This window comes from Battus philenor, unplaced genomic scaffold, assembly GCF_028537555.1.
Source record: "Battus philenor isolate CCGP_79_NKW_IND1 unplaced genomic scaffold, ilBatPhil1.0.hap1 SCAF_6, whole genome shotgun sequence".
Classification (NCBI taxonomy): Eukaryota; Metazoa; Arthropoda; class Insecta; order Lepidoptera; family Papilionidae; genus Battus; species Battus philenor.
In genome coordinates this window covers 13622468-13647469 of record NW_027181726.1, presented here as the reverse complement: position 1 = coordinate 13647469, position 25002 = coordinate 13622468, and the positions used below count along the sequence as shown (strand labels likewise).

The following is a 25002-nucleotide window of genomic DNA, read 5'->3' as shown; positions in this document are numbered from 1 at the left end:
AAATCATAGTTATTTTTTAAAAATTGGTGCAGAGTAAAGTTTAATTACAGATAAGGAAATTATCCTTATTAATCTTCTAAAAACAGAATGTTTAAAAAATAACAAAAGAACAATAATAATCGATTTATTTTGCAATAATTGAATACAATAAAAATAATTTGTAATGGTAACACGCCGGTTTTTTTATAAACATGTCGGAAAGTGGTTGTGTAGCGTGAATTTGTTTTAATTCGTAAATTTACTTAGTTTTCCATGAAGCTATTCTAATTTTTCTTATTTTGTTCTGTAAGTATTAACAATGGCTTTAAAACAGATTGTTTGACTTTTCCACTTTAATTTAACTTCATGTGTATCCGTACTTTTCAGTGGCTGTTGTGTTCATGAAGGAGATGTATAATGGATGAAAAGTGCTAAAAGTGGATTGTGGCTTTGACTTGTAGTTCGATTTTCTGATAAAGAAGTATAACTTCATTTCGGGTATATATGACAATTAGAATCTTTTCGTTTTGCCGATTTGTTTTGTGTCAACTCATGGGAAAGTAACAGGCTGTTTGCGCTTTGCAGTGTGGAGCGTGTCTCTTGGAGCTACTTGTTCATAGAATAACACAGAGTTTATTTTAATTTGGACTGAGTATTTATCTATCTTATCCATTATTTGTTCCAAGACGTTACTCTATCGGTTCAGGTCCCCGGTGAGGCGAATTGTAAATTATCGGATAACGCTAGCCCACAAGATGGCCGACTGTTATTCGTAAGGTACAAAATAAACTTTTTCCTTTGCATTATTCACATGATTTACTTACGTCTACCATTCGCACGTGTCTAAGTATCTCAGCAATTCATAAATACATTTTATTTATATACCACTCGTCTATTAAGTATAGTCTGAGAATGTCTTTGTTCTAGTATATATTGTTCTTGCTTACTAAACATTTTTGCATGTTTTTATATTTTCTGCTTAATTGGTATTTTTTTTTGTTTTGATGTTATCCATATTATCAAAATTAAATTAACTTTATTTTTGTATATAGTAATATTGTCTTTGTTTTCATTATAAGATCTGGTTTTGTTTACTTTTGGTAAATGCATGATATTTAAAGTTATCTTTCATAATTGAATTAAAAATCGATCATATAGATATTTTCACAAAAGCATATTTATAAGTTTTACAGCTTTTTAATAAATTGCTTTTTTTATTTTTTTTGGCAAGAAATATTTGGTTCTTTTAGATAATGTCTGGTGCATCTGGTTCATCAGGAGGCACAGGACGTGGACGTGGTGGAGCAGGCTCCAGTGGAGCAATATCAGAAAATAAACCAGAGTCAAAGGAGAACAAATCTAATCCCAAGATGTCAAAGGCACTAGGCACCTCTGCCAAAAGAATTCAGAAGGAGTTAGCAGAGATCACACTTGATCCACCGCCTAACTGTAGCGCTGGACCTAAAGGAGATAACCTTTATGAATGGGTTTCTACAATTCTTGGGCCACCAGGTTCAGTGTATGAAGGAGGAGTATTTTTCCTTGACATTCATTTTTCTCCAGAATACCCATTCAAACCACCTAAGGTAATTTTTCTTTAAATATTTTTAGCTTATGCTTAATATGGAGGCACATTAAGCATAAGCTAAGCCTTTTATAATTCATTTTTATATAGTAAACATTAATATGTTGTGTTAATTAAAATCTACTTTGAAATCATTTGTTACACAGAGGACTACTAAGTTGAATCATGGTAATACTACCTCATTTTTGTTGTTCAATTTGTCCACTATTTATACAAAGATTACAATTGAATTATTATTTAAACACATTGACAATGATTGAAAACCTGTAACCTCTACTCTATAAGAGATCTTTACTTTAATAGAGAATAAATTGGTTTCTTAATAATTTTTACAGTTTTACTTTGCTGTTATAGTATATATTTTAAGTATTAATTTTTTTAACATATATAAATTGTTTACTACCTTCAATGGGTATTTAAAATTGAATCTGTTACTGAAAAATTATTAGAATTTGCACATATGGTTTCATATATTAGGGGGACTGGAAAGTAATGTCTCTTTTTTAAGTTAAATCCACAGGCCTTCATTTTAACAAGTTTTTTCTTCTAATCAACAATATTTTCACCTTCATTATCAACAACCTTTTGCCATCTAGCAAACAAATTTTCGATGCCGGAGCAGAAAAATTAAATGGTTTTTCCATAAAATATGTTGACAAAAACAATTTTACTTTTCAGTCCCCCTGATATATAGTCACATTTAAGCTGTTATGAAGAAGACACGGATAAGTTACCAATAGATCTGTGAATGAGCAGGTGTTCCATTCACTTTAAGATTTTGTAGGTGCAGAAGTGTTTTCCATTACAAGTTAACATTTCAACATTAGGTAAACATATAGGATGTTGAATTAAAGGTGTAAAAGGTTTAAAGAGTAAATGTGCAGCTCATTTCATTGAATGTTCAGCTTCATCTATAATCTTTAAAGCCTTCACACCTATTTTCTTTTGACATGTATAAAGGGATCACTCAGAAGTAGAGGAACTATAAACAATTATTTGTTTTAATATGCATTATATTAAAATTATAATTATAATATTCTGAATTTTAAGAATGAAACTATTACTGTTACATTATTATATCTGAAACTTTTTTATTTGGATAGGATGTACCATACATTAATTTATAGCAAATAAGCAATATTAACCCCCTTTAAAGTTTTTTTATAAACAATCACCATGTATATCCAACAATCTCTGATTATAATTTAAGAAAAAATTAATTTAATTATTGCAAAAAATTCAATAAAACACAATTATTTTGGATTCAAATTAATGTTATTTAATAATTTGTAATAGTATTATTTACACCAAGATTTATTATTGAGTGAGTACATTTACATATATAGGATAATGATTTAAGATTAATTTTTAGGTTACATTCCGCACCAGGATATACCATTGTAACATCAACAGCCAGGGAGTGATATGTTTGGATATTCTTAAGGACAACTGGTCACCAGCGCTTACTATATCTAAAGTCCTTCTGTCAATATGCTCCCTACTGACTGACTGCAACCCTGGTAAGTTTGTTACTTTTAATTATCGTTTTTTCAGCCCATAGATGCTCACTAGCAAAGGCTTCCTTTAAAGATATCTCTAGAGGGATATACCATAATCCGTGAAATACCATACCAGTGAAATAACTAACCTAACGCCTTATAGAGACTGAATTATCTTATGTTACAGGGGTGGCCAAACTGCAGCTCTTTGAAGGACTATGTTTGGCTCAGATTGATTGTTGAATTTTTTCTAAATTTAAATTTATGTTACCTAAGTCAGCTCCTGGGAAATCAAAACAAAGTACTGATGTGAATAATAATAATTATTATTGTTCCTCAATAAAATTAGTGAAATCCAAATACAGCTTATTATTAACTAACTGGCATCTTAAGTATTATTAGAAGTGCTGTCATATATGTGTGCCATTATATCTAACTTCAGTACACAAAATACATTCTTTTGCGCGTTTTGAATGCGTATTCAATTGCAGTTCCCAAAAAATTTCAAATTTTTTTAAATGGCTCTCACTATCAAAGAGCTTGGCCACCCCTGGTATAGTATTTAGCACGAGACAAGAATTTGGCGTTGAACTATAAGAAATTAAGTGGACTGATTTAACTGAACACAAATTTTAGAATCGATCATAGTATCTTTTTAATATTTGTGTTCTTCTTTCTACAAAATAATTTAGTATGCATTAACACATTCCATGCTATAAAGGGTGTATACGATCCTCGTATCGACTTTCAGTTCAGGCCATCTGCAGTTCTCATTCAAAAACAAAGGATTCTTAAAAATGAATTGTAGAGTCAAATATAGATAACTAACTTCACATCACGTACGTACGCGTACGTAATGCATATTAAAATTTATAACTTTTCCCGCTAATTATAGCTTTAAAGTATTGAATAAGACATACGTTTTAAACGGCCTTTTTTAATCTTTAAAGTGTGAGTCGTGTTAATTAACACCGTTTGTGTTACTTTCGTTCGTTTGTTATTTCTCGAATTTCGAAAGGATTTATAGATAAAAAAATATATATTATCTGACCATAACATTATGCCGATTATGATTTAAAAATGTTTGTTATTTCAGCGGATCCCCTGGTCGGAAGCATCGCCACGCAGTATCTGCAGAACAGAGCGGAGCACGACCGCATCGCCCGCCTGTGGACCAAGCGCTATGCGACATGATTGCACTGCCGCGCCTCGCTCCACGCGGAACAACACGTATCTTACTCGAAATCATTCTGTTCTCAGTCCATCCTCTTCACGTATTTATAAGCTTACAATATTATAGAACTGTCCGTCGCGCCGTCGGCGACGCGCCGCGGAGTGTCTCGTGCATATGGCTTGACGATATTTTGTTGCGATGAATGTGATTTAACCATGCTTCGAATGGTTCGTAATGTATCATTTTAGGTGATTTGTTTAGTTATAAATTGGACGATACTACGTTAATGTTTGTAGCCCTGTATGATATTACAGTGATAAGTTTACTAATGAATGTGTATCTTAGATTGTAACCAGTGAATTGAGTCAATCTTATATGCCGCGTGACGCGTTGATCTCAAGCACTCCTTCAACTGTTACTACTTAAGCATTTGTCAAATTATTGTGCTCTACGTTTAATAAACAGCAGTGTCTATTTCAAAAGTTTTTGATTCGGGATCATGGACATCGTTTATTGAAACTGATGAGGAAGGAATTTTCTAATGGCTTATTCTAAATATTGAGGTGGATACAGTGTTGCCAATAAATAGTTATCTATTTTTTGAAGTGCCACCACCCTGTTTAACATTTTCAGTGTTTGTAACATTGTCCGAACAATTTACTAATTGTCTATGTTTTGATGTAAATAATATACATTCATTTATACAATTAGATTTTTTTCTAGTAAATTTTTTTACTTTATTGTATTTTCATTAAATGTATAAATGGTTGTTAAATGACCTCGCATGTAAATTTTGGTTAATATGTTAGAAAAGACATTCAAAATTTAAATAAAATAGTAAATTTTTAATCCCTATTGTCTCTTGAAGTGTTTTTAATAGTTCAAAAAACAATATTGGTTATGTTTTTTTTTTATTATTTAGATTTCATTAACACAGCAAAGAGATTTTAATCATATTAAAATAAATATAATTCACGGAGATGTTAGGAATTTCGTTAAGTTTTATTTTGGTGGAAATTAAAGCAGGTTTTTGTATTATACTTTCAGGAAAAACCAAGTTGTTAATAATAATAAACTTTTTGGTTACAAAACCTAGTTAACTAAATAAAAACTTATTGAAGATAAACATAGTCAATAGAATTCTAAGGAATAGTAAGGTTGATTTCACACTGCACTGGTGCATGCATATACAATCTGACAGTAAATGATTTCAAGAGCTTCCTTTTACACGCGAGTGCAGTGTGAAGTAAGCCTTAGATATGTACTCCAACAAATAATGTCATCATGGATTCATACTTGTGTCAGTATTTTGATCTTTTATTTAGAACTCTTCTGGTTTTGTTAACATTGCTTAAAAAAATAATGTCTTATACTTTTACGAAAGCAACATATCAAATTTCTTCCTGCGTAACTTGTGAACTACAGCGGTGGAATGGGTGTGCACTACTCGTGCCAAAATCAGGCACTGCCTCTCTACCCTTCATGTCTTTTACCAACAAAATATTCCGTTTAGAAAGTTAACAGTTATTAGTATGTAAGTTATTTTATTGTCTAGGTAATGTATGTCGTAACCCTAAATCTGAATGAAGTATAGCTATGTAATATTTTCAGCTGCGTACTTTTGTATGTCGCGTGTATGTGAAAGTATGTCGTGGTGATACCACTCGGTGAAGCTGGGATGTCGGCAATTTCGTTAGTGAAACTGGTGCTGAGATTCAGATGCCTGCGACATTCAAACGTGTACCAGGGGTACTGCGAGAGTATTCGACTGGTATATACGTCTATGTGATTTTCTAATTATTTTTACTATGACTTGAAAAGCGTTGCTCGAAAGACAACCACTGTGTTCGACGTGACTGATGTTCCTTAAATTAAAAGCTCCGTATGCGATAAACTCTTGACCCCTTGTAACCACCTTTTGTTAAAATCTATATCATGGTTTAAATAGGAGAATAAAAATGTGTGTAACTAGGACACTAATCGCTGTTTCATTATATTCGAAAACCTTGTGAATAAAATAACAATGAATATTAAATACACATTTTATTATAAATATAGACGCCTTGAAATACTTTAAAAATTCTACAACTCTAATAATAGATTTCGTTTGATACGACAGAAAATTGTTTTTATAGAAAAAAACAATTTGTATCTAAGGAAATCGATCTATTTTATTACAATAAATGTGCACCACTCTACAACGACTATACGAAGAATACATTTTATGACACCTAGACATTAATACATATAAAGATAAGAAAACTTGAAAATAAAAAGTGGATGTCACAAATTTGGCAAATTTAACCGTTTCTACTCCAAAATCAGTCTTCTCTACACTGAGCGCACTTCATTGCACAATGTGAATCGTCTAGTAACAAATGCAGGTAAATGAGCAGATAATTACCGGCGGTGGATACTGTGGGGTGTACTACAAAATTTTCTTTTAAAAAAAAAATCGAATTCAGGTTTTGTTAAAAATTTACCGCAACTGCTTCAAATGAAAATGAATTAGCACACCATAAATGTTAATTCTTATTTCCAATAAATTATGTAAAGATAATAATAACTCTCCCACATGTGTCCATTGATTAAATCATGTTATCTGAAGCTTATGTTTAACAGTGGAATAAGATACCTAAATTGAACTGCAATAAAATATAAAATGTTAAAACAAAATAATCTGAAATAACAATATAACTTACAGTACACGAGACACTTATTCTTAAATCACAATATAAATGTAAATGAAATATTTTAAATAGAAAGAAATTGGAAACACCAATAGTATGAGATTAATATGGACGTCTAGTGTAGGGCTATTATACTGTCTCGTACTGGCTGCGGATGGAGCGAGCGAGGCAGCAAGCGAATATCACTCCAAGGAGCTGAAACAAACCGTACATTTTAGAATATGAAATCTACAGGGTGTTTCAAATACAATTTAAACAGCTGGTTGATAATACATCTTATCAAGAGGACAATGGTTTCAAGAATAATAGATAACGTAAACAAAACTCAGATTGATAGATTTTAAAATAATCTGTTATTAATTACCCATCCCTGCAGACAGTACAGCCAGAAGTGATTGACTTGTCGCATTCCAATTTGTAAAATATTTCAAAGAAAGCACAAAAATTTGATTTCTCATAAGACAAACAAATGTATTATTTATTGAATATGGTACTAACTAGAGGTTATATTTGGATAAATATTTTAATATATTATTTTTTGATTATGAAAGGAACCATTAACATAGAAATAACAAAATATAAATTTTAGCGTTGTGTTGGATACAGATAAAAGATTTGTAGCGACAAGTGAGATCGAACTCTGTTAGCAATAAATCGGGGTAGTTCATTTTGATACAAAAAATTGTAACTTTTCTTTATTAATTTTTACATATTTAACTAGATGCTGTTATATACCACACACTGCATACTGGGGTAGGTTATTTTTCTATTATTGTACATGAGGCTTTCGTTTCACAAACTACGTATAACCCTGTGTCCGTCACCTCGTGTCAATCTATACAAAGATTACAGACTGTCTTTGGTGGTTAGAACAGTACAGTACCCGGCGATAAATGTTGCACATCGAGCTTTGGAAAGAGACAATCGGCTAACTTCGGCTTCGTAAAGCGTTAAAACGTCACATACGTAGTGCGGGACAGGTATAGATATGCTCTAAGAAGCCGAAATTATCCGATCGTCTCTTTCCAAAGGTCGATGTGCAATATTTATCGCCGGGTACCGTAGATATATGTTGACTATTAAATTTATCAAATAGTTGCAAATACTTTTCAAACTGTCTGCGCTTAGTAAAACGCAAGGAAGAAATACATTGTAACCAAAACATCCCTGCGACATAAATCAGAATAATTAAAGAATATAAATTAAAGTAAGGCAGTGTAACCAAAAGCATTTGCTCTTGTGTACCAAGCGCCGGCAGCGACCCAGTTCTTCAACAATAAAGGATGAACAACAAGTGCACTTCACGGCTGTTGAAATAATCGCTCGCACATCACAGGGCTGACGCATTGTTTTTGATGTTGAGTATGTACTGACCTAGATCGAGATTGATCTTTTAACCTTTCCTCCGAACTATTACCATCCAGAGCCACGAAGACGTTCGTTGATTTTTAACATTCAAGCCTCCTTAGTGAATCGTATATTAAATAATTGACAAAATCACGATAAGGTATGTCAGTCTAACCATACAAATAACTACTACTGCTACTGTTTTATGAGAGATGTATATGTTCGTTACATATATAAAAAAAAGAGATATTTTTGGTCATGAATAAATGCTTTTTGCGTAATAGTGTCTCTGCTCCGTCAGGTTTGAGGTGGTAGAGTAATAAAGTGAATGTATCTTGTCGGTACCCCTCAATAACTGTATATCGGGCTGCTAATGTCGCCAAGTTATTAGGTCGATAACAGCCCCTTGAAATGACTGGGCTAAGCCTTCAGCAAAATAGGAGTTTTACAAGTAAATAATATTGTAATGTAATAGCGTTGAATCATTAATCATAGACGTATGACGTTGACTGCTAGACATGACTCTCTCACATTTCCAATATGACCAGAGGGAAGCGACCTGATCCATCGTCTTTAATCGATTTTCACTAGATTTTTCATCCATCATGTGGGTAGGCTTCCTACGCTGCGCTTGCTCAAAGGTCATCTGTCTGCGCGCTATAAATCATAAATAAATTTGATTTCCATTGATTATAGTAAATTTACTCACCTGCACCAAAGCTATTCCCAGCCCAACTCCGCCGAGCAGCAGGGCCATGTCGTTGAAGAAGGGCACCAACTTCTGGAGGCAGCCCACTTTATGGAAGCTAGGAGAATCGGGGGTGCAAGCGGCCGCAGATCCATTCTTGATCTCCTGTCCCGCGCAGCACGTGTCGGGAATCGGGATCGAATTGTTCTTCCAGTCTTCGGGGCCGTAGATGCCGCAGCATTTCAACTGGACAGCATTGTTTTTATTTACATTTGTTTTAATGACCAATTAACAACATAACATAGTCGAGGTCGAGGAAAGTAGCCGGATGGAGGGCTGCCTCTTATCGACACGTGTTCCTTTAACAATATGATCACATAAGTTTAAACAGTAGCATCCTAGAATCCTAACTTAGGCCTTTCATAATAATTTGTATTGGCTTTTCTAAAATGTAAAAATCACGATAAAACCGTACCGCTCTAAAACATTTGACCTGTAAAAATATTCTTCACGATATGGTGTGGGTGTCATCTATTGCAGTCTTCATGAGAAATTTTAATGTTTGAATAAGTGCCCGTAAATATGAATGAATGTTTATGTTTGGAAGACCATTCTTTTTAAGTACACGAACACTTCGCCTCCGTGAGCTCAGTTGCGATGAAGCATCAACTTCAACCAAAACCAAGCCAAGCAAGACTTCTTAAAACCTGGTTTTATTTTTATCGACTTGAATTCAAATTTGTAGTATATATTCGTGTTGTTTTCTAGTTGCAAAGTTTTCCTGTATATTTTCGTAAACCTAAGGACAATAAAAATACAAAAAAGGTATTTTGACTTTAAAAATTACGATTTAACTGAAATCGGTAAATGAAAACTCTAAATACATTTGCGTGCGGTTAAAGAAGAATACTTAATTTACAGTACCATGTATTTTGAACGAAGACTGCTCTGAGCGCTGATTATAAATAAACTTATAGCGTTACCATAGATCACAAATTCCTAAGTGGTTTGAAGAAGATAAAATATAAGTGCTGAAGGAAATCTACTTTCGGTAACATTGTGCTGTGTAATTGTTACAATTAAGTAGCGCAATAAGCGTAGATAAATTTTGAATTTAATGAAAAACTACTTTTATAGATGACATTTAAAAAGGACTTTTAGTTGCGCTTATTTAAATATTCATAACCTAATTTTACAAGTAGAGACTTGTCCTCATAACGTTGTTAAATTAAGTTTTCTTATTTGCAAATAGTAAGACTTTGAATACAACCGATCTGTAAATATTACAAAAATTGTAATGCACATTTTTATCTGTCTTCATAGGAAAATTTTGTTAGTAAACAAACCTTTCCAAGCGAAATGTCATAATTTTCGATAAGTGTACATTGTGATACGCAAACACTTTACTCAACACGTATCGAACCTCTAACGTACGGTAGTAAGCTAGATTTTATTCCTCTAGGCTTATTTTCGTTTATAAAAATAGATACATTTAGATGGTGTGTTATGTCGGCTTTGTGGGTAAAACAGCCGCCGACGGCGCCGGGATAATGCAATCAATTTCCGACAAATAAGCGCTCCGATGCTCTCACGTTGTTATTAATTCCGCGCTTATTTATTACAAACAAATGCTACATGACCTAATTTCCCGTCGCATAAAATGAATAGTGTCAACTTGTAAATATTTTAATAACTATCGAGAAAAATAATAAAATGTGTATTTTAAACGTGCTGTTATAAAATCGTTATAGTTTTTCATGCGACAGTTACGTGATTCGAAATTATTTCGATGTTTAATCGTTGTCTTCATTTGAATGAAATGGTTGCCAATGTCACGACGTGCGACACTGAAGACTGTTCTTTGACAGGAATCGATGGCTCCGTGACTAATATAAATAAGGTATATACATGTTATAAAATTGTTATATGGCCGGCACAACCCTTCCAACTGTTTGTAAGCTCTATCGCCTAGTGACACTTTGCAGCACTTTGCCGAACGACGGCCTGCCAATACAGTGAAATAATTAGGTCAACAATCGTAGTTGTCAAAATTATTACTTTCAATTCGAAGCTAATGAAACAGTAAATGTCTAATGCAAGCTGTGACGTCACAAAAATATTCTTCACACTATATGAAATTGAATGTTAATAAAAAGAAGCAAAATGGTGTTAATATAAATGCAGTTGTCACTTACATCTGTCTGCAAGATGTCGAAGGTGCTCTTCACGTCCTTGTCGGTAGGATAGTCTTTAATAGTTTCGTTGAGGTGGCGCACGATAGAGGTTTGCAGGTCCTGATGCTTCACGTAGCCCGCGATGCCGACAGCCAGCTCCGCGATAAAGATGATCAACAGGAATACGGAGAACTGAGGAATAAATTAACCACAAGCTCTTTAATACTGAAGAACCTAGGGCTACAAATAAATTCTTTTAAGCTAATTATTACTAGAGATTCAACTTTTATTCCAGACCCGTAACATTACGCAAACCACTTTTGTATCGAAAAATATCCGGGAACGGAGTTGGCGATTACCTTCCCAAAAATTTTTAACATATAAATGCGTGTTATTTCTAGTAAAACACACTAAACCTGCTTGTGTGCAAAAAAAAATACACTAAAATCGCTCTTTCTTATTCACCCTCTTTACACGTTGTTTAATGGTGGACTTAATACCTTATAGGCATTCTTTACCTGCCAGTACAAGTTGTTAACAACAGACATAACAATTAGGCAGCTGTGTAAATATTATATAGATTGGGTTTCCCAAAAATACTCGATATTTTTCTATAAATTGTGCGTGTCTATGTACCTTACATACAGTACAGTGTGGAAGAAAAGGTTAAAAATGTACAATATATGTACTTTTATAAAAGTAACACAGGTGATTCATTCAGCGAGGTCGCCATGGTTTGTGACCGAACAAATTAACAAACATTGCAGAGATCGTGAAGCTAAAAATATTGTTTTATTGTTGTCGCATCGTGTGCTCGCGATCTCGCATAGCCCGTATGAATGTTAATATAAGCTGGTTGACTTCTATATAAATATCTTTTATATAGATATCAGCTGCGTATGAGTTGTTTAACTATATTATTCAAAATATAATGAAACAAATTACTTTATAATATTATAAATTGAATCTGTGTTCGTGAAATTGTGTCAAAAAGTGTCATTGATTTATAAACATTATTTTGTGTATAATCCCACAATAGTTTTTTTTTAAATTTTTGATGACGTTAATAATGATATAATATAATGAGTCAAATGGTTAGTTGATTCATACAGTTTACGCCCTCGTGGTAGAGTTGTATTTATATGTATTAACAATCTGACTGAAACTTCGCACAGTTAAAATAATTCTTTTTTACTCCGACAGGCCATGTCGGAGTAGAAAAGAAAAATGTAACTTACTTCAGAGTGATCATTTTATATAGGGATGATTAATACGTACGTTCACTCTTTTTAAAACTTTTACACCTATAGCAATCATTCTGTATGTATGCATTTTATTATAATAACACATTTTATTTTGTCATAAGTACAACGACGATTATCACTAGAATTTTTTAACGCCGGTTGGAAAAGACAATTCTATTGCCACTCTGTCGATGTCTAAACCACGACGCTTTATAATTGTTTTAATATGAAAGGTGTACATAGTTTTAAAAGAAGCCGCGTATCGAATACTAAACCGTACGTCGAAAACAATGTAGTGAATATAAATAAAATAAAAAGTTGAAAACAAACATGTTTTTAAAGTCAGTTTAAGACTGGGAGTCGTTAAACTATGCATCGAGTAGACTGATAACATTAGAGCTATAAATGGATTCACAACATGCTACACGGGGCAGTCCCGTGGAGGTTATCTTAGTAACGTACAGTTGTGAATTATAGTAATCTATATATAATAGTCCCGCGAGGTTTTAGTTAAAATGTCATATTTTATATTATCCGCTAAAAACACTGGAAGATTTGAAAACATAAAGGTTCTTCATTCGGAGCAATACGATAAAAAGAAACAGTGATATCCATTCTCTGGCCTGTGTGACGTTTTAATTGTATCTGTGCAAGAAACGTTCGCAAAGTTCATTTAAAAGTTAATAGATTCGGAGAGGAAACTTACACTTAATCACTGCAGGTTGTTCTCTTCCGGCATTTGTTTCAATATTTTTTTTTTCATCATTGGAATTTTTAGCCGGCTTGATATAACAAATTGTTAATATGAAGAAACATCTTGTATGTTTAACAAGTCTATTTATCTCTAAAGACATAAATGTATTTAAAAAATTCGGAATAAATGTTATATTTTGTTGATGGGTCGTATTTATTTATTTATTTACACTTTTATGCACACTATAGACAATAACTAGAATAAAAAAGAAACAATTCATGTGGGACAAGAGGCGGTTTTATCGCGATCTCTATCAGACAACCTTTGCATCGAGATGAGAGAGACATGAAGGTATATCATTTGCAAAGAATTAACTACACATTACACAAATAGTCTACCATTCGGCGTATTCCGATGAACTTAACAAGATCGTCTGTCCACTTTGTGGATGGAGAAGGCGCTTGCCTGTTCGTAGTCTACTTCAGAATTTTAAGGTCCAGCTGTAATCTTTTCTGCGCGCATTGCCAATTCGCTTGGTCTATACCGATTACTTTCGTTCGTCTGCGAATCTTCCTATTACCCTTCTCCATGACTCAATGAGTGATTTTAATCTTTGCAAAGAAGTACACTTGCTTCTTATTACTTTGTAAATGACAGATAAAGCATAACTAAATACTATTTGTTATTACGTGTCGTGCTTTCTGGAATGTTCCAGATTGAAATTGACCACAAACTTGCTACAAATTATGAATTATTCAATAAAAAATAGTTTTAAATAATGAGATGCATACGAATAAAACGTGTATTCCGTAAAAACGAAGCACTAGCACAGGAAGCAACGGCCTCGAAAGGAAATCTATGTTTATGTTAAAAACATAATCCATCATAATTCTCTTTTTAATAATTTAAATATTATAAAGACGAAATTTTGATCGCAATGTCGGTAGAGTGCATATTTTGGGAGATACATGTTTAATGTTTACATCATAGCTACATATAGAGTGAACGTATGTCGCAAGTTTACTTCTTGCCTCGTCAGCCTTGAATTCCACGTCAAAACTTTCGGAGGACCCATTTCGATATCGAAACTAAATTTTAAATCAATAAAATAATAAAATTAGAAACGTACATATCTTGTACATTTTTATAAACACAAGAGTGAATGAAAATAAAATATAGCAAAGTATCTCTATAAAAACCAAATGTTAAAAATTCCTTTACTTTACGGATTCTTAGGGAATTCGAAGTAAAAAGTTAAGAATTTCTTCCTTGTTCGACGCCACGCTGTTATATTTGGAACATTGTGAAACAGGTTTAGCATTCCAATTGTCCATGACGATTAAAAACTAAACGTTATCTAAATTTAAACATAAAATCGAATAATCGAAATAAGCTGGAAAATAGTCCGCACACCAAGTCAACATATTACTGTTTAATATATGCTTTTAAAGTCTGTACCCTTGACCAGTCAACAGCTAAGAACGAGTTTTATAATTTTATCTTAAATTGAAATGTGAAGTGTGGCGTTTCGTAACTATATTCTTTAACTTATAGAAATACTTTCAAATGGTTCTATTTGAAATCTACAGGAGAGGCATATACCAGCAGTGGAAATCCTAAATCTTGATGACTGCTTTAAACTCAATACATTATAAATAATTTCGTAACTATATTCATAATTACTTTAATTATATTTTGAAATGTAGTAAATGTCGAAAGCAGTATCAACTTCAATACTATTATACAGGTTATCCCATATATTAACGATGGGACTAAATCAAATTATAGAGAATGTAGTGACTATTACCAGAAAATTTATTAAAAACATATATCAGATTGAAATTTTTCATTTCCTTATTACCGCTAGTAACAGAAGGATTACGGCTGACAAGGGCAGAAAAAAAATTATACCAAAATTGCTTGGTTTGTGAAACAATTAGCTTGTTTTTCGAACCATAAACGCAAAAGAAGAACACCTAAATTTGTTTTTTTTAATTTTCACTGACTGCGTTAAAAAGAAATATATATCATGCAATATTGGTTTTCATTTAATTTTCAAAGGTTAGCCAATATCTGCTTCAACTTGACGTTGAATTATGGTCTATTCCTGTATATATAATTATAAAATTGTTAAAGACAATTAAAAACGCCTCCGTTTTTATTTGAACCTTATATAAACAATGAGACTTGTTTAACTTAAGATATAAGTATTTCGTTTACAATGTAATGAAAGCCTAAACTGTAACTCAGAACGTATGTATCCTTCGAAGGACTATACTCTGTGACGTCATACAGGGTTTATCGATCGAAAACTTTCCGGCAACGTTTCTTTAATGGCGCCTGTTAGTCGTCTCTACCGCTGCGATAGGTGGGGGTTGTTTACTCCCGTATACCTAGCTTAAACATACATGACAGTATATTTGCCTCTCGCTCTCTCTCTCTATTGTGTGCCTTAGAATCGAAATTGTTCACATGTGATATCCGATATCATTCTCCCCTTAAATAACGCGCTTAAAAATGTTTTAAGCATGTGATTTCCACAGGTATTAAGTATAAGTGTATTAAGCATTAAGTTATTCAACATGTATATTAAAAAGAAAGTAAATCTGTTTTACAGGTTATCTTTAACGAGCACTAAGACAAACAGAAACTGTAAACACGTAGAAAAACATTTATATATTACTAGTTATTCGCAAGGTCTGCCTAATACTACCTTTTTAGGTGTAATTCCATAAAACAGACTAATTTTATTGCCTGTAAGCCTACAGTTATTAATTTTAGCTGATTTTCACTCGGCGAAAGGAATATTCCTTCTAATTTTCAAGTCTCTAAGCTTTATCGTTTCAAGTATATGGTTATGAGTCAATATGAATATTTAAATCTATATGTTATATCTAGATGACGTCATTGAGATATATCACCAAAATGGTACAGAAAAAAGGTTGGTTACTTTCGTTACGTGAATACTAATACTAATAAAACATCGCCATTTTATATTTGTTCATAATTTAAAAAAAAATAAAGCTGGCTATTCATTGCAACTGGCCGGTAACAATTGCGTGTCGAAGCGTGTCTACGTAACCTGTTACGAACCACGTGATGGCGCTGTGATATTTCTGAGGACTGAATCACAACAGCGCGATAATATACAGTTTCTCAATCGTGTTGGCGCGAGTATTGTTTTCCTTCTCAAGTCATTACCCCGGTGCGAGAAGGACGAATGGAAGTTATACTGTTACGATTACAATGTATCTTCTCAATAATTAAACGATTTTTCTATTTTTATGATCATTTCAATTAGGTATGGATTTAGTAACTTTACGTGAGATAAGCTGAATTTTATAATTTAACGTAAGAGAATATTTTTTACTCGGAATATGTTAAACAGACAATTTTATCAGCGTGAATGTACACCGTCCCTTATCTAATAATGTGTGTTAGCAAATCACTTGAGTTCGAGTGTAGTTTCGATTAGTAATATTATCGATTCAACTAACGTCGTATATACTTCCACGAGAAAATAAAAACCGACGTGAGCTTTTTGTCTTCGTTATGAATATTTATGCAATTGTTTGCTAGTTTGTGATAATGCATTATGTACATAGACCAAAGGGAGTATATCATAAGACATATATATATATATATATATATATATATATATATATATATATATATATATATATATATACATATATACTATTATAAATGTGTTACATTTTCGACCATCAATAGGAAATTTGAGATGTGATTGGCGTAATCAAAACACAATGCCAAAATTTCTTGTTTGTTCGTTTTAATATTTGTTTGTCAATCATTTCTGAAAACTGCAAATATGGAAAGACCGCAACGTTTTCTCTATGATCAACTACGGGTGGGAAACGTGAATCTTGAAAAAGGTTAATAGAGATATGGTGCTGGAGGAAGTTACTTATAATTCCGTGGACTGCATTCCGTACCAATAAGTCTATTTTGCGTGATAATTATATAAAATCTAGGCTTTCCTACGCCGAGTACTGTGATCATGTCGTCACATTGGCCAGTTAGCCAAAACCTCGAACAACTGATGGTGACTGAAAACATAGAAGGCAAGCGTTTGAAAGTTACTGATTCCATCGGTTTAAACTAAATCTCCACGATAATTGACTTATTCATGCTGCGCTCTACGACGTCGAAGATCTCCGTATTTAGAGAATCATTATCCACAGCATTAAGGATAACGATGTGAGTAGGTGGAATAAATACGTATCGGGTTAGATATTAAATATTTTACTTTTTAATCAGTGATAAACACTTATTGGCATTTACAACTTGACAGGATTTGAAGTGGTGGAACGCAAAAGCCTACGCTTATTTACACTGTCTATACTGAATTCGCTGTTTATACTAGAATAAGCTCAACTTATTGATATATGTATGTGCGCGTGTTTATTATAAAATGAAGTCTTTATTTAATTTTCCAAATCAATTTCATGCCTTTCTAAGTAATTCCCGTCTGATAAAACGCACTTTTGTCAACGCTTTTTCCAGTCCTCGAAACATTCGGAAGTCTTTTACCGGTACAGCCTTCAAGGCCTTTTTCGATTAGGTTTTTAGAAGTCGAACGGAGTTAAATCAGGCGAATGTTTTTTTTTAAATTTCATTGCGGGAGTCGAAGTCGAGTTTTCGGCGTAAAGAACTGAATAAAAAAATTTAGGAATATATTTTATATACATCAATTAATATACGAATTGATATATATATGATGAATCTGCGGGGAAAAATAGTAAACAATAATTTTAATATTTACTACTCGAATTATGAAACCTCTTTCTTACTATATTTCATCTTAACGTTATTTATTATTTTAGAAAATATTGATTTTGGATAGAGTGTACCATATGTTAACTGCAGTACAGCAAGTAACCTATACAAGGGTGAATCTTTTAAGGCCCTTATTCATATAACCAATCATTCTGTATATATGTACGATGTCATATACAAAGAGCAGTTGCGTTCTTTTGCTCCTACATAAAAAAAAATTATTTCATTTAAAGGGTTTTCATACTAACAATCTCGTAAGGTCATAAAATCAAAAATTAATGCCATAACATTAGAACAACAACCTAAAAATCTTTTTTTTTTCAATGTTTCATTGAATGTATTATTATGATCTGCTATGTTAATGTTATAAAACAAGTTACAAAAAAGTTAATCAATACAAACAGATTCGAGTGTATTTTTAATTGGCACATAATTTAAATATGAATAAATCGTTGTTTTGTAACAAAATTATATATGCTATGCAATACAGTTACGTTAAGTTTAAATGGCGACATTTAAACGACCATTAGGCGAAATTTTAAACGATAACTGCTGTAACTAGATTACTGCGATATACACTGGTATTAATTATTTTACATTATTTTGAAGTTTGATAATTTCGTGTTCTCACTAGAACAATTAATACAATGAAACATTACTTTTTAGTAATTAATTAAAAACGTTTTCGTTAATCTATCTGCCTCTTAAAATTTTCCATATCCAATTAAATATAATAATGATTGGTTATAGGTTTAAAAATTTTTAAGGGATCAATGTATACATCACAGTTTTACGAACAATTAATGCATGAAACACATCAAATCAATCAATGGTTTCATAATGCAATATGTAAATAAGGGTTATGTCCCTGAAGATTTTTTCTGTTAGAAATTATTAATATTACATTCCAATAGAAAAAAAAAATTACGTAACATATTTCAGAGTGATTTTTTTAATACAGAGTGAATTGAAATAAATGTAAATTTTTATAATATTTTTTGCCGATAAAAGAACGTTCGATTTTTTTCGAAAATTCGAAATTGCCAGATACGAACTATGTAGCGCTTTGTACATAGCCGCGAAATTCAAAAGACAAAAAGGCGGAAGGGAGATATTTGACAACCTTTTATTTACCTCTTTAAAGTTCACCCTGTGTAAGTTTTTAACTAATTGTCAAATAATAAATCTTTTACTTCGTGGTAAGTGATACACTACCCATTATAAATAATCAAATTTGAATTTAATTCTACAAGAAGTAAATCAAACGTATTCATTTAGTAAAGGATTTTGCTTGACATACGCGTTTGTTCACTTAATGAGTAAACTATACTGGTTTATGACGACGTTCCATCCACCTGCGCAATAACGGGACAACACTTACAGTGTATATTTTTTTTCTTTTTTATAATTACCGCTTATTATTTCTGTAAGAGGTAGGAATTAAATATCAAAGTAACAAAGAACAATGAATACATGAAGATTTAATAAAAAGTATAAAGAAGTTATTTTTATGCGTTATCCTTGTGGTTCTTAATTTGAATTTCTAGTCATTAAAATTACTTTCTTTATATTATCGTTAATATCGCTCGTGTGAATTATACTTTACATTTGTCAAATAAAGACACTATGACAAATTAATGGTCATAGATAATTTGTCATCGTATAAATGTGTGTATTTCGCGGAGAACTGAAGGTTAAACAAAGCGAAAAAATTAAAAAGGATGCTTTACCATTACCAATAAATCGTTTACAATAGCATTTGTACAATGTAATTAGTTAATATTAATTACTTTTAGTAAATAGCGTTAACATGAACAATTTTTGTTACTGACGTATGTGAATCTGACGTCATCAGTCGCAGCCTTGGTGTTTCGGTCGTATATATATATATACGAACTCTATCATTCCTGGCTATCGTGTTCCTCGTCAACTATAAAGAACAAATACGCGCACCGGCAACTGCCCTAATGCGTAATATCTAGAGAAACGAAGTTTGGGTAAGATAGTTTAGTCGGTGACCCATGTTCTCTTTCAACCTCCATAGAAAGGACATGACGATTGTCCTGGGACCGCGGTGGCGAGGGAGCTAATCGGAAAATGTTGCTTTAAAATAACACAAACGCCGTTGGTATTACAGTAGTTTGCGAAAGCGTTAGCGTGTTGTTAACAAGAAGCATTTTTTTTAAATAATTCTAATTTGTATGGCTAGTGTTTTTCACTATATTTTTCGCTTTTACTAAACGCAGTCAGTTAGGGGGAGGGTTGCCGCTAATCGATATGGATCTTTCTTCTCCCAGCTGCGAGTCGCGACTGTGTTTTATCATTATTTATAATTTTTCGTATGGGTAAATGCACCTATTTATACATATAAACAAGTTTTACTCAATTATACATTAGTTGGTACATTATTTTATTACAAGTTGCTGCCCAAGTGCCCGTTAAATGCTTTGAAGTTTAAGACAATGTGCCAGGGCAACTCATCAAAAGATTCTGCTGTAGATCTTTTCGTCAGGAGGTCCGGTAAGTTAACGGAGGTATATTAAGGTTTTCATATAAGGTCACGTAATTACGTTTTGGATTTCGAATTGGCAGGTTATTAGCTCAGTTGGTGATAGCGCCGACATAAACTAACGCTAACAAGAGGCGTTAAACACGAAAGTGTAGTATGGATATCCTCCACGAGAGATAAAAAAAGGTAAAGATCAGTTAATTGGTGACACTTGCGCCCGGGTAACAGAAAATTATCTTTAAATCTTTAATCCGAATTCCTAGTACACAGTACATCGTATAAGAAGTTAACTATTATCAAAATTAAGACAGGAAGGAAATTCACTTAATTACATCCTCCGCGTCACATGTATATACATAAGCATTTACAGAAATGACCAAAGAACGTCCCATTATGTTAGTAAATGGAAAAGGATGTAGCCGATTAACAAGGAGAGACGGCGCGTGTCAGAGGTCGCGAGTTTGGTCTGGAGGCAATTGAGTCACAAGATTGACCGACATTAGTTATGTCGATCTGAATAGGTGTTCCAAAGTAACACATCTTTATTAAACCGGTACAAAACTACTTGTATCAAAAAAAAATCGATTTAAATAAAATTTTAAATAGGCATTTACCTGCAATTATAAATCAATTATTTTAACATTATAATAAGCTACCATCGGCTCGGAATGCTGATTTGCTAAGTGCCGAGCAACTCAACAGTTGGCTTTTAAAATGAAATCAACTATTAAAATGAGTCAACAAACCAAGTTCCACATACATTTTTGTTCAACTTAAAACTTTTGAATGCCATATGATTTATTTAAAGATATAAATTTAAATGTAAGAAAAAGAATGTCTAAGTTGTCCCGTGGAACTTTATTATATACGTACATTATGACCCATGAAAGATTTATTAACTTTTTGAAGACACTTAAGGCAATACGACTTTACTTTTATTTCTTCTATTTTTCTCGTCTCTCTCACAATAATGTCACTGGGTTGACATCAAATACGACTTTGTCAGTTGAAATGACTTATAGAAAAATCCAACCGCTTGTTAAGTTTTTACAATGAATTTTTAAATATATTATCCTGTTACCTTAGTAAACAAAGTTGGGGGAAATACCGGAAAATTTTGAGACAATAACTGTGATGGCTAAAATTGTTTCAAAACCTTTTGGCTTTTAAAAATGAGATGTGTTATTAAATGATTTAAAGCAATAGAATCATACATACTATTGCTTATGGTTGTTTATAAGAAATCTGTATGTACAGACAAACTTACAAAACATTAGTATTATTATCAAAGATTACATTTAATTATTTCTGCCGAGTGCTGGAAGGCATTTTAGATTTATGAATTCAAAAAGATTATACAGCATATATATATATATATGTATTGAATAGCAGGTGATATCCACTGGCTTTGCAAACTTAATGAATGCTCCATCAACTCCAATTGCAGGTGGAATTTTGTAAAATCAGATTTTAGCTGATCTCTTCTTGGCGAAAGGAATATTCCTATGAAACTTCTCAAGTCTCTAAGCCTTGTGGTTACAGAGATATCATGATGAGTTTGTACATACGTGAAAATCTCTTATATAAATAATTACTCAATTTGGACATTCATCATAAGATATAACAATAATCACTACAATGCTGTTATACTAATAGCACAGTAATTAAATCAATTTACGCACTTATAAGTGTAATGCATCCATATATATACAAGAAGATATATGTGGACGAATAAATAACGCTATTAAAATGTATAAAGTTCATTGTTCATAGATTATCAGTGTATTGACATTTTAATGCTGAATGTCTGAATCATTTTATATTTGTTGTGATGGAAAAATATGATAAGAGTTTATAATGTTCCAATTGTTTATTTAGTTACAGTGACAGATATAATAAAAAAGTATCTTTATGATATATGCCCATAATTATAAAAGTGGGCCGAGTCATATATTTCTTGTTTCGAGATGTTTAATGTATCGCATTTGAACAAATTAAAAATTATTTTTTCATTATACGATATTTTAATTTAATATTTTATTACTAAAGAAGTCTTATAGAACTTTTTATGAGGTTCATTTTTCAAGAATCTTATCCATTGAACGTGTAGCCAAGTGACAGATTCGCCCGCGGTATATTTTACTCTTCTTGTTATCGATTCTTCTAGTGATTTCGTTGAAATAAAACCCGGCTACGACATACGTTTTGTCGAAAATGTATTTTCTGTTCTGCACTTTATATCAATTTATAATAATGCTCAGGGTTGAATAAGTAATTTGTTATTTTTCTTATTTTCATTCCTATCAACCCAAAATCACGTTCATTCGGTAGAAAGGAAAAATCCGATACTAAAAATTTGCGATCTACTGTTTCAATATTATTATTTGACGACTGAGCGATTTTCATCCATGTCAATGCTATTTTAAAGTTCCGATTTTGGCTTGAATAAGCATTAATGTAAGCTATTACGTGTTTTTGAGTAATTATGTTCTGCATATGCGCTAAAATGCATGATGCTACTTCCTGTACAACTTTTTACAGTAAGTTATCATTAACTCACCTGAACCGCTATCTGTTGACATAGTGTTAAAATATATAAAGTATTTGCCACCAGTGATTTTATTAGTTTCAAAGCGCTAAACTGAATAATATGGTTAGATAAACCGGAATGAAATTGTCGTTATTATAAAAATTTTACTGTCATTCATTTCATTATGTAGTACAGAAACGCGTCAAAGATGGCCATGTGCCATTTTCGAGTTGTTTGTATTTCTTTAAATTTTTGACTTAGACCACTTCCATAATTAACACTAAATGATTTCCGTATAATGTTGAATCTAATGGGTTATTATTTATGACAATTTCGTAAAAATTACATTGAATAAATTTAGTTTAAAATAACTGATAATCATTTTTTTTAAATTTTGACTTAGACCACTTTCATAATAATTGCATGTGTGTATTAAAATTTTTATACATATTAAAAACACCTACCAACCCAAAGGTAAATTAGGTTGTATTATAATTACATTTATTTTCAGAAATAAATCTTTTATCTTGCTGTATAATTATTTTTTTGATTATTATGGTGTCAATAAACATTTAAAGAGAATTGGTTTATTTTCTCCTGTAAATATTTTAGGAAATTGTGTTGTAAATAAACTAAACTAAAATACCATTGGTCAGGTATATTTAAAAAAGGTTAAACATGATATAACAAGAAATTATTAACAAATTTATTATAAATTATTAACATATTTAAATTTTTAGTTAGTGAGTCAGTAGAAGGGACATATGACCACATAAGGTTACAGGCCTATCATTGATGCACGAACTTTACTTCTGTTTATGTTATTGTCCTTCCCATATAGTAAAGAAAAAAATCTTACCGTTACTATCATACAATGGTTCTCCTTCACAGCACCGCAGCAACCGAAGAATGCTACTATGAACACAATAATTCCAACAATGATCAGCACAATTGGAGCCGAAGTGTAGAAGTTCTCATCAGTCAAGTCAATGTATGGGTGAGAGCTGGCCTGAACCCATACTCCAACTATCAGCATAATCAACCCAGTTATCTAAAAATAAATCTTTTATAAAACACTAAAAGTAGGTAAAAGAATGATGAAACAATATATTTATATCTATTAAAAAAAATCTTTCTAAAGGTTTTGTAATTTTACAATTTTATATGTGTATATTAATATATATATAAAAATGTAACAATCTTTAATCAGTGTGCTTCGTTTTTGTTTCCAAATAATAACGTAGCAGATTGTTTGTAAAACACAAAGATGTTTTATATACATGCCTTCTTCTAATGTACTCAGTTAATATAAATATTAAACTAAAAATACAGGAAAGAACTATGGTGTTTTCGTATATCGATGAATAATTTATTTTAAAAAAAGGGTGGACGCAATAGAGTTTTCCATTATTCGTTGTAATTAAGGTAAAACGTGAAATTGCGTTGTGAAATTCCGATGACTCATAAAGTCATAACACTTATACAGTAATGATTATAATATTATAATAGTCTAAGCACTAATCTTACTTTATCGTGAAGCAAACTAAGTAAATGTTTAGTGCATGCTAAATACCTGATCTAATAAAAATAAAACGTATTTCCAGAGAAATATGCTTACCGCAAACAAAAGATTGAAGCAAAATAGTAAATATTTCACACACGACATCCCTGCTCCTATAGCCATTTTATTATCCTTTTATATTTTTATTTTCAAACTCGAAATCTGTAACAAAAGAAAAATTTCATTCCCTTTCGCTTTACTCTACGCCGAAGGTAAAACATTGATTTGCGTTTTGCGTCGTTGAACAAATAGACTTGTTTTTACATCGCTAAAATTTTTAAAAAGACGTAACATAATAACCTATAGGATTAACACAATTTGAATGATTTACAAGTAATATTAATGACTTACCAATGTATAATATCGTTTCTTGATAAACGCGACGACAAGCAAAAACGACACGCACCTCTCTATCGAACCAAAATATTAACTGTTAGTGTTGCTGTATAAAACCCAAAGACTACCTTATTTACATTAAATTGTTACCATGAAAAAAAAAGTTAAAATATTTTTATCCTTTTATATTTC

General features: G+C 32.0%; 2 protein-coding genes across 10 annotated transcripts; one reads left to right on the top strand and one right to left on the bottom strand.

The window, feature by feature from the left end:
• The first annotated feature begins 190 nt into the window (after window positions 1-190).
• Window positions 191-6217, top strand: Ubc2 (ubiquitin conjugating enzyme 2). 9 transcript variants are annotated; one of them, XM_068773941.1, is made up of 6 exons: window positions 191-285; window positions 367-477; window positions 686-756; window positions 1258-1565; window positions 2937-3084; window positions 4160-6217. In XM_068773941.1, exons 4-6 carry the CDS (start codon window positions 1350-1352, stop codon window positions 4255-4257), a joined length of 462 nt encoding a protein of 153 aa, XP_068630042.1. In that variant the 5' UTR covers window positions 191-285; window positions 367-477; window positions 686-756; window positions 1258-1349; the 3' UTR covers window positions 4258-6217. The 9 variants fall into 9 exon arrangements, with proteins under 9 accessions (XP_068630042.1, XP_068630038.1, XP_068630041.1 ...); XM_068773937.1 differs by having other exon boundaries at window positions 1230-1565; XM_068773940.1 differs by having other exon boundaries at window positions 565-756.
• Window positions 5136-24905, bottom strand: LOC137930631 (CD63 antigen-like). The gene is made up of 6 exons (XM_068773933.1): window positions 24826-24905; window positions 24532-24636; window positions 23773-23964; window positions 11158-11328; window positions 8984-9208; window positions 5136-7122 (listed from the first exon to the last, which is right to left on the bottom strand). The coding sequence occupies exons 2-6, from the start codon at window positions 24595-24597 to the stop codon at window positions 7057-7059; spliced, it is 720 nt and encodes a 239-aa protein (XP_068630034.1). The 5' UTR covers window positions 24598-24636; window positions 24826-24905; the 3' UTR covers window positions 5136-7056.
• Between the last annotated feature and the right edge of the window lie 97 nt (window positions 24906-25002).